The 10410-nt window shown below is 54.6% G+C and overlaps 1 protein-coding gene across 1 annotated transcript in view; it reads right to left on the bottom strand.

The window, feature by feature from the left end:
• HDAC3 (histone deacetylase 3) overlaps positions 1–10373 on the bottom strand; it is a 16310-nt gene extending 5937 nt beyond the window's left edge. Inside the window, exons 1-5 of the mRNA XM_010001403.1 lie at positions 10256–10373; positions 4528–4670; positions 1454–1535; positions 668–724; positions 527–582 (exon numbers count right to left, since the gene is read on the bottom strand). Of these exons, the coding sequence (XP_009999705.1) occupies positions 527–582; positions 668–724; positions 1454–1535; positions 4528–4670; positions 10256–10324 (407 nt within the window). The 5' untranslated portion in view covers positions 10325–10373. The remainder of the gene's footprint in view (positions 1–526; positions 583–667; positions 725–1453; positions 1536–4527; positions 4671–10255) is intronic.
• Positions 10374–10410: the final 37 nt, after the last annotated feature.

Raw genomic sequence — 10410 nt, 5'->3', positions numbered from 1 at the left:
TGCCTGAAGGGGCTCCAGGAAAGCTGGGGAGGGGCTTGGGACAAGGGCAGGGAGGGAGAGGACAAGGGGGGATGGATGAAAAGTGGAAGAGGGAGATTGAAGTGAGACATGAGGAGGAAATTCTTTGCTGTGAGGGTGGTGAGAGCCTGGCCCAGGTTTCCCAGGGAAGCTGTGGCTGCCCCATCCCTGGCAGTGTTGAAGGGCAGGTTGGATGGGGCTTGGAGCAGCCTGGGCTGGTGGGAGGTGTCCCTGCCCATGCAGGGGGTGGGACTGGGTGATCTTTAAGTCCCTTCCAACCCAAACCATTCCAAGATTCCATGAAACTGCATGCAACAAAACTTCAGTCAGGAATTCCAACTCTCAGATCCCCTCCTTGTGCCTGAAGGAAGAGGCCAAACACCAGGTTGTTTGTGTTCCTGGACTCCAGAAAATCAAATGATGGGGGAAAAGAGAGAAGCAAGATGAGAGCAGCAGAGGGAACCCCCAGGCCAGGCAGGACAGCCCTGCACCTGCCTCATGTCCTTACTTGAGCAGCTCCAGGATGCCAATCACGATGTCGTTGACATAGCAGAACCCAGAGGCCTGTGGGACAGAGACAAGAGCATCAGAGCAGGATCAGCAGAGCCTGGGCCTCAGGGAGCAGGAGCACTCAGAGCTGCCTCCTTACCTCAAACTTCTTGGCATGATGCAGACCCCCTGCCCAGTTTATTGCAATATCACAGATCTAAGAAAGGAAAGATGAGTGAGTTTAAGGTGACAACGTGGTGACAACCACCTTGCAAACACTTCAACCTGCCCAGTCCTGTGGCCCACAAACACCTCCCTGTCCTTTCCTTCTCCTCCAGAGAGCTTTCCAGAGTTCCACCCTGCCCAGCCACCAGTGTAGGTGACATGGTGTCCTTCCTGGATTAGTCCTGCGCATTAGTCCTACACTCCTTGTTAGGCCAGAAAAGATCATCTCCCACCCCCCTGCTGCCTCTCCAGCCAGCAGCAGGCACGGACAGTTTGCTCCTGCACTTGTCCTTCACACTCATTAGACCTTTCTCAGGTCTCCAGAGGACTCAAACCTCTGCAGATTTGTTTGAGACCCCCCCCAAGGACCCTCTTCTGCAGGACTTATTTAGTGCCTTCCCACAGCAGCCCTCCCCAGGCCTCCCATCAGCTGGTTTCCCCTGAGCACCCCAGGTTTGTCCCACAGCACCAAGAGGACTTTGTGACCTCAGTATTTGCAGCATCAGTGTCCTCTGACTCCCCAAAGACTCATCACCTTCTAAACAGCTGCTTTTGGCAGCACAGGAACAATCTCAAGCTTCACAGGCCCACAGCACGAGGTATTCCCACTGCAACACAGGGCTTGGCATGTTGCTTCACCCCACAAATCCATGGGTTTCTCCTCCCACTGAAAACCAGTTGGCTCATGCCTGGTGCATCAGCAGAACATCAGCTCAGTTACCTTGTTGTTCAGCTGCGTTGCCCCCTGCAGGGAGGCCCCGGTGTAGCGAGAGCAGAACTCAAAGAGGCCTGGAAACACGGGGCTGAAAAAGAGACCATGATTCCAACACAGAACTTCCCATTTCTCCAGAGCAAAGTCAGGAATCAAACTGTCCAAAGTCAGGAATAAAACTGTCCAGGGACGTTATCTGAGCAGGATTAAAACTCATCCTCTATGAAATGGTCAATTTGGGATCACTCTGACCCTGCTTGGATTACACTGAGCACCAGCAGGTGAGCAATCAGGTTGGAGGCTGAGCTGCTGGAGAGCAGGGCAGGAGAAAGGGCCCTGGGGGTCCTGGTGGGCAGGAGGACCATGACCAGGAATGTGCCCTTGTGGCCAAGAAGGCCAATGGCACCTGGGGTGGGTTAGAAAGGGGGTGGTTATTAGGGAAACGAAGGTTCTTCCCCTCTGTTCTGCCTTGGGGAGGCCACATCTGGAATGTTGTGTCCAGTTCTGGGCCCCTCAGTTCCAGAAGGACAGGGAACTGCTGGAAAGAGCCCAGGGCAGAGCCACAGAGATGCTGGAGGGAGGGGAACATCTCCCTGCTGAGGAAAGGCTGAGGGAGCTGGGTCTGCTGGGCTTGGAGAAGAGGAGACTGAGGGGCCACCTCATCCATGGGCACAAATCTGTTCAGGGCAGTGTCAGGAGGACAGAGCCAGGCTTTGTGCAGTGATGTCCAGTGACAGGACAAGGGGCACTGGGTGCAAACTGGAGCCCAGGAGGTTCCATGTGAATCTCAGGAAGAACTTCTTTGCTGTGAGAGTGCCAGAGCCCTGGGCCAGGCTGCCCAGAGAGGCTGTGGAGTCTCCTTCTCTGGAGACATTCCAACCCCCCTGGATCCTGTGTGATGTGCTCTGGGTGCCCCTGCTCTGGCAGGGGGGTTGGGCTGGGGGAGCTTTCCAGGTCCCTTCCAGCCCCTGGGATTCTGTGATTCTGTGAATCCAGCTGCAACACAATGGGAAACTCCATGGATTTGATAATCATCACCAAAGCTTCCCAGGTAGCCCTGAAAAGCTCCCTTGTGTGTGCCAGTCTGTCCCACAGCCCTGTGGAAGGGCCTGGAGCTGGGACACAGTGTGGGACCCTGCACCAGGAGAGGGGAAAGAGCTCTGCTCCTGGCTGTGTCTGCAAGATCCTGCTCCTGCCCTGTCCACTGCAGGGACACTGCTCCTGAGGCAGGTCTGCTCCATCCCACCCTGCAGAGCCAACCCAGGCAGGGGGACAGTGCAGACTCACAGGACACAGGGTCCCTGTGTCACCAGCTTGATGGCATCATGGCACAGGTTACACACAGGGACAAGCTTAAAGACTGTGGGTGTTTTCCCCCTTCAGTTTCTGATAAGATCGCAGACTGGTCTGGGTTGGAAGGGACCTTAAAGATCATCCAGTCTCACCCCCTGCATGGGCAGGGACACCTCCCACCAGCCCAGGCTGCTCCAAGCCCCATCCAACCTGCCCTTCAACACTGCCAGGGATGGGGCAGCCACAGCTTCCCTGGGCAACCTGGGCCAGTGTTGGCTTCTGATCATCAGAGCAGCAAGGTCATGGAACAGCCTTCTGATTCCCAGCCTAAATACTGAAATCCAGGCTATTCCAAGCCCTGCTTGGGATAAAAACACTCCCCAGCTGATGTAGTTCCCCCTGTGCTGGTCCAGCTGTCCCCTCCACAGCACACACAGAACAAATATCTCCTTAGTTCTACCTGAAAATCAGGCTCTCCAAGCTGTCTAGGATTTAACATGCACATATTAAGGTGGCTAAAATGACTGGCAATTATTTAAAAATAATTGGGTGTGTAGTGACTGGATGAGGGGGAATGGTTTCAAGCTGGGAGAGGGGAGATTTAGGTGAGACATGAGGAGGAAATTCTTTAGTGTGAGGGTGGTGAGAGCCTGGCCCAGGTTGCCCAGGGAAGCTGTGGCTGCCCCATCCCTGGCAGTGTTGAAGGGCAGGTTGGATGGGGCTTGGAGCAGCCTGGGCTGGTGGGAGGTGTCCCTGCCCATGCAGGGGATGGGACTGGATGATCTTTACCGTCCCTCCCAACCCAAACCAGTCTGGGATTCTACGATTCTAAGAAAAAAAATAGCATGTTGAAGAAGAACTGGAGGCTCTGCAAGAAGCAGCAGAAATAGAGCCTGGAACTCAAGCAGCTTAAACCACAGAACCACAGGATGTCAGGGGTTGGAAGGGACCTCTGAAGATCACCCAGTCCAACCCCCCCTGCCAGAGCAGGACCAAACCAGGGCAGGTCACTCAGAAAGGCATCCAGACAGATCTGGAAAGTCTCCAGAGAAGGAGACTCCACAGCCTCTCTGGGCAGCCTGTCCCAGGGCTCTGGCACCCTCACAGCAAAGAAGTTCTTCCTCATGTTGAGGTGGAACTTCCTGGGCTCCAGTTTGAATCCATTGCCCCTTGTCCTGTCCCAGGGCACAAGTGACAAGAGGTTGTCCCCTCATTCTTTATGCTCAGCCCTCACACATGTATAGACATTTAAAATTAAATATAGCTCTGCAAAGAAGAACTGCAAGACCTAAAGAGAAGGGAATTAAGGTGGTTCCAGCAACAGGAGGGACAGGCAGCTCATCCTGCTTAAAAACAACTAGGAAATGGGACATTCCAAAAGAGCTCCCTGGATCATGAGGGAAGCCTAGAGAAGGCTCCAGGGAGACCTTAGAGCACCTTCCAGTGCCTGAAGGGGCTCCAGGAAAGCTGGGGAGGGGCTTGGGACAAGGGCAGGGAGGGATGGGAGGAGGGGGAAGGGTTTCCAGCTGGAAGAGGGGAGATTGAGGTGAGATATTACGATATTCACTCTAAAGGTGGTGAGGAACTGGGATGGGCTGCCCAGGGAGGTTGTTGATGCCCCAGCCCTGGAGGTTTTTAAGGCGAAGTTGGATGAGGTTTGTGCAACCTGGTCTAGTGGTTCCCTGCTCATGACATCAGGGTAGGAGCTGGATGATCTTTGAGGTCCCTTTTAGCTTTCATGATTCTGTGCAGGATCACCCTTCCCAGCTGTGGGCCCATGGAGCACTCACCAGTCATCTCCCACGTTGAAGGCATTGAGGCTCTTGGTGAAGCCCTGCATGTTGTTGGGACTCACTCGCTGCAGGAAGTCGATGTAGTCCTCGGAGTGGAACCTGCACATGTCATGCTGGGATGCCTGGTAGGGCTTGAACACCTTCAGGAGAGAGAGGAAAAGCTCATTTCCCATAAGACTCAGGTTTTGGCTGGAAGGCATCTCAAGCTAACTGACAAAAGACCTGCAGGAAGTAGATGAGATGAGCTCCTGACATTGGTGTTCACTGCAGTTCCACCCTTTGCTCCTCAGACCCTGCTTTCCTGCCCACCTGGCACCTTCAGCCACAAACCCACCTCCTGCCCCTCGTCATCACCTCAGCTCTTGCCTCAGGTCCCTTCCTTCCCCACTGCACCCCCACCTTGGAAAGCCACACACAGAGTGGTCAGGGTTGGAAGGCACCTCTGAACATCTAGTCCAACCCCCCTGCCAGAGCTGGGTCACCTACAGCAGATCCCACAGGAACACATCCAGGTGGGTTTGAATGTCCCCAGAGATGAAGCCTCCACCTCCCTGGGCAGCCTGGCCCAGGGCTCTGGCACCCTCACAGGAAAGAAGTATTTTCTCCTGTTCAAGTTAAATCTCCTGTGCTCCAGTTTGTGCCCATTGCCCCTTCTCCTGTCACTGGGCACCCCCAAGAAGACTCTGGGCCCCCTCCTGCCACCCCCTGCAGATATTGCCCAGCCCTGAGCAGATCCCCCCTCAGCCTCCTCCTCTCCAGCTGAACAGCCCCAGCTCTCCCAGCCTTTCCTCACAGCCCCCTCAGCATCTCAGGGCCCTATGCTGGGCTCTCCAGCAGCTCCTTGTCCTTCAGGAACTGGGCAGCCCAGAACTGGATCAGGTTCTCCAGATGAGGCCTCCCCAGGACAGAGCAGAGGGGCAGGAGAACCTCCCTGACCTGCTGCCCACACTCTTCTTCACGTCCTCGGGTCACCTTCTTGGTCACCAGGGCACATGGCTGGCTCATGGTCAGCCTGTTGTCCATCAGGACCCTGAGGTCCTTCTCCCCAGAGCTGCTCTCCAGTAGGTCACCCCCAACCCATACTGATCCATGGGGAAGCCAGCAGAATAATCCAGCTTTAGTTGGAACTCCAGCTTCTCCTTCACTGGAGGGCACCATTCCCTTCTCACTCCCTTCCACATCACTTTAATGCCTGGATCCTGGGATGGCTTCAGTCCCTCTGCCAGATTGCCCAGCCTGATAGGTTCAGGGTATTTTGGAGACACCTCCCAGACAGATGGAAGAGTTGCACAAGTTTTGTTTCTTTTGGAAAAGCAGCAAAAGATGGTGAGGGAACCAGATGGATTGAAACACAAGATCTTGTGATGATCCAGGCTTGCCAGGTTGGCACAGGATGCACATACCTCAGCCTTACAGGGAGTCAAACAGTAACTCCACGTACCTGGCAAGAGGAAATTCAAGTTACACCACAACCAGAAGATGGTTTTTTGTGCTTCCCAGTTTCTCTTCCTTAAAGCACAGACTTGATGGAAAAGGTGGAACATGAAAATAAAACAGGAAGGTGCAGGAGTTTGTCTCCAAAGGGAAAGGTTTTAAGGGCAACTGCAGCAAGGAGCCTGTTTTTTTGGGGATAAGTGGGAAACATGTTCATTGTCAGAGACACAAAACACCCTGACAAACATGGTGGCTCCCTTCCTGACTTGGTCTCCATGTGGCACAGTGGGTTTTTCCACATAGATGCCCTGGGTTTGGTGTTTCTCAGGGGCTGCTGCCTCCATCAACTCCAGTGAGGAGAAGGAAACTCACAAACATGAGTCCTTAGTGCAGCTGCTACAGGTGGAGGTGGGACCTGTTCCTTCTGCATGGGTACCTCCCAGGAATCCAGACAGCTGACAACCTCAAACACAACCAGAAACAAGGTTCAAGGACCATCATGCAGAAAAAACAGCTCTCCCTGGATACTCAAGAGGTTCTGACACAAAAAGAAGGTGCAAGTGATTCAAAAAACAAAGGGGAGGGGAAAAAAAAGGCCAAAAGCTTCAAGACTGACTCATGTGCTGGCAGGAGAAACCTGCCCCCTTCCAGCCTGCTCTCAGCAATCCCACCCTCCTTCCCAAGCTCTGGCTCTCAGCCCCTCCACCCGTTGCCTCATCCTGCTGACTCTGCAGAAAACTCCCCTGCCTTTCCCAGAGTTATTGCACCACTCCACCCTGGGATCCAACAGCTTCCAGAGGCAGCAGAGGAGCAGGGAAAGCAACGAGCAGGACCAGCCTCCCTCTTCCAGCCACATCAAGCCTTGGTCTGCTGCATCCTTGTGTACTACAGCCATGGATAAGCTGGGAAAGGCCTCTGATTGGGAGGAGAAGGGTGGAACCATGACACTGAGTTAACAGGACCTTTCATAGTCCCAACTGCCCCTCATCCCCACTTTCGTTTGGTTGTAACTTTGCTGGTCACTGGCTGCTCCAGGTGAAGCCTCCTCTGTGGTTCTCAGCTTCACCACTGGTGTCTCTCAGAAGGGACAACCCCAAGAATAGGGTTTTGAGACAAAAAAATGTGGCAAAGCTTCAAGCTCTGCCCACTGCCTGGTCCAGGTGTGGATCTGGCATTTAGGAGGGATGTCATAGAATCATGGAATGGTTTGGGTTGGAAGGGACCTTGGTGATCATCCAGTCCCACCCCCTGCATGGGCAGGAACACCTCCCACCAGCCCAGGCTGCTCCAAGCCCCATCCAACCTGCCCTTCAACACTGCCAGGGATGGGGCAGCCACAGCTTCCCTGGGCAACCTGGGCCAGGCTCTCACCACCCTCACAGCAAAGAATTTCCTCCTCCTGTCTCAACTAAATTTCCCCTCTTCCAGTTTTCATCCATCCCCCCTCATCCCATCCCTCCCTGCCCTTGTCCCAAGTCCCTCCCCAGCTTTCCTGGAGCCCCTTCAGGCACTGGAAGCTGCTCTAAGGTCTCCCTGGAGCCTTCTCTTCTCCAGGCTGAACACCCCAACTCTCCCAGCCTGGCTCCAGAGCAGAGCTGCTCCAGCCACTGATCACCTTTATGGCCTCCTCTGACTCTCTCCAGGAGCTCCATGTCCTCCTATTTAGTCAAGTCTTTGAGAGCACAAAGGTGGTCAGAGTTTTGCAGGTGGTGGGGATGAGTGAGCCTGAGAAGCTGATGACAGACTGGAGAAGGGCCTGGCTGAGCTGGAGAAGGACTGGGATGTGCAGGTTTCTGTCTCACAGCTCTGCCTGATCTCACCAGCTGATGGTTGATCCCTCCAGTGTGCTGCAGGTGTGAGCACACAGCCCTGAGACAAGCTCCTCACACCTTCTCCACAGCCTGACTCCATCACCAGTTCCTTGCAACCACCCACAACTGCCAGAACCAATCCAAGAGCCAGTTCTCCAGCCATTCTGAGGGCACAGCCTTCCAGCCACCTCTGGGCCATCCATCTCAGGCTCCCAGGGGAGGGGACCAGCTCACACTATCACACAGGGCAGCAGGGTGAGTAACACACAGGCACTAAAAGGAGGGAGGGTCCCAACACCCCTCCTGGATCTAAGGAATGACACTTTTGTGCCTGTCTTTCCCCTCCCTATTCCATACCCATGAACCATGATGACTGTGACAGAAGGACTCTGCCCTGCTTTTCCTGAGGCAATTCCCATGAAGCCACCACAAGGACACACACAGTTCATACAACCAGCAGTGCCTGGAGCTGGAGCCTACAACTTCCAGAAGAACATTCCTGGTCCTGGCAGTTCCCCAGGGCACATCAAACAGATCAGGGGCTGAGGAGACAATAGGCAGCAGCTACACCCCAGGTTCTGGATCAGATAAGGAGACCTGGAACCACATCAGTCAGCCCAGGAATTAAACCACTCAAGGATCCAGAACAGCTCTAAACAAATCCTGCCACTCTGAGAGGGAGGAGAAGCCAAGAGGAGACACAAGAAGTTGCCCCACAAGGAACAGCAGGGGTAGGTGGCATGATATGTGTGGCAAAAGCCACCCCAAAGGGGCAGGATAGTTAAAGGATTTTACCATTCCTGCCTTGATCTCATCTCACAAGGCAAGAAGTTGCTCACCCTGTGTTCCCAAGAGCTTTTCCTTTGCTCTGGGCTGCAAAACTGGGCACAGAAGAGAACAAGGATAACTGGGAGAGGAGCAGAGCTCAGTCCTGCTTGCACCAGGTGACAGAAACACTACAAATGAGGGCACCACACACTGGTAGAGTCACCAGGGTTGGAAGGGACCCCTGGAGATCATTGAGTCCAAGCCCCTGCCAGAGCTGGGTCACCTACAGCAGATCCCACAGGAACACATCCAGGTGGGGTTGGAATGTCCCCAGAGATGAAGCCTCCACCTCCCTGGGCAGCCTGGCCCAGGGCTCTGGCACCCTCACAGGAAAGAAGTATTTTCTCCTATTCAGGTTAAATCTCCTGTGCTCCAGTTTGTGCCCATTGCCCCTTCTCCTGTCACTGGGCACCCCCAAGAAGACTCTGGGCCCCCTCCTGCCACCCCCTGCAGATATTGCCCAGCCCTGAGCAGATCCCCCCTCAGCCTCCTCCTCTCCAGCTGAACAGCCCCAGCTCTCCCAGCCTTTCCTCACAGCCCCCTCAGCATCTCAGGGCCCTGTGCTGGGCTCTCCAGCAGCTCCTTGTCCTTCAGGAACTGGGCAGCCCAGAACTGGACCCAGTTCTCCAGATGAGGCCTCCCCAGGGCAGAGCAGAGGGGCAGGAGAACCTCCCTGACCTGCTGCCCACACTCTTCTTCATGCCCCCCAGGTCACATTATTGGCCACCAGGGCACATTCACAATCCCAAAATTAGTTAATTTCTTTCAACATTTTAATTTAATATTTTGTTTTGATTATCTCTACATGCTGAACATGTTTGATCAGGTTTTCACTGGAGGGCACTGGGCTGGGCTCAGCTGGTTGGGCCACAAGGGCTTTGAGGAGCTGGTCAATCACTGAGCAGGTATGAGGTGGGATTAGTGACCCCCCCCTAAAGGCACCAAAGTGAATCAGGAGCCTCTTGAGGCTCTTTTTCCACAAGAAGCCAGAGAGACATGACAATAATGGCTTCAAGCTAACAGAGGGGAGACTGAGATGAGATCTCAGGAAGAAAGTTTACTCTGGAGGTGGTGAGAGCCTGGCCCAGGTTGCCCAGGGAAGCTGTGGCTGCCCCATCCCTGGCAGTGTTGAAGGGCAGGTTGGATGGGGCTTGGAGCAGCCTGGGCTGGTGGGAGGTGTCCCTGCCCATGCAGGGGGTGGGACTGGATGAGCTTTAAGGTCCCTTCCAACCCAAACCAGGCTGGGATTCTATGATAAAGGACAAAAGGTACGAGTTGCACCAGAAGAGATTTCATCTTGATATAAGAAAGACATTTTTTACAGTGCAAACAATCACTGGAAGAGCCTCCCCAGGAGATGGAAGAGTCCCCATCACTGGAGGTTTTCAAGATGCAACAGAACAGGACAATCTCATCTAAGCTCACTTTCCCACTGCAGGCTGGGCCAGATGAGCTTGTCAGTTCCCTTCCACCCTGGGGCTGTTCTGTGGTTCCCACAGGGGCCCTGGCTGGAGCAAGCAGGGCAGTGCCCACCTCTCCGGCACCTTTCCCAGGTGCTTAATCCCAAGATGCCCCCTCCCCCAGCCCCCTCCTCCCCCACAGCCAGGCTGGGGAAGTTGTTCCTCTCAGCCCCCAGAAGCAGAGCTACTTACAATCATCTTCTTGTAGAGGCCATAGTGCAGGACCAGGCTGTGGGTCAGTGCCAAGCGATGGGGCTTCATGGGGTGCCCGGCTCCTGGGGGGGAACACGGGGGGGTCAGGGTGGGGAGAGGCCACAAAATGCTCTGGGGAACGGCCAGGCTGGGAC

This window comes from Chaetura pelagica, unplaced genomic scaffold (genome assembly GCF_000747805.2).
Source record: "Chaetura pelagica isolate M959 unplaced genomic scaffold, ChaPel_1.0 scaffold217, whole genome shotgun sequence".
Lineage (NCBI taxonomy): Eukaryota > Metazoa > Chordata > Aves > Apodiformes > Apodidae > Chaetura > Chaetura pelagica.
Note: the sequence above shows the minus strand (reverse complement) of the source record. Positions and strands in the feature narration are given on the sequence as shown.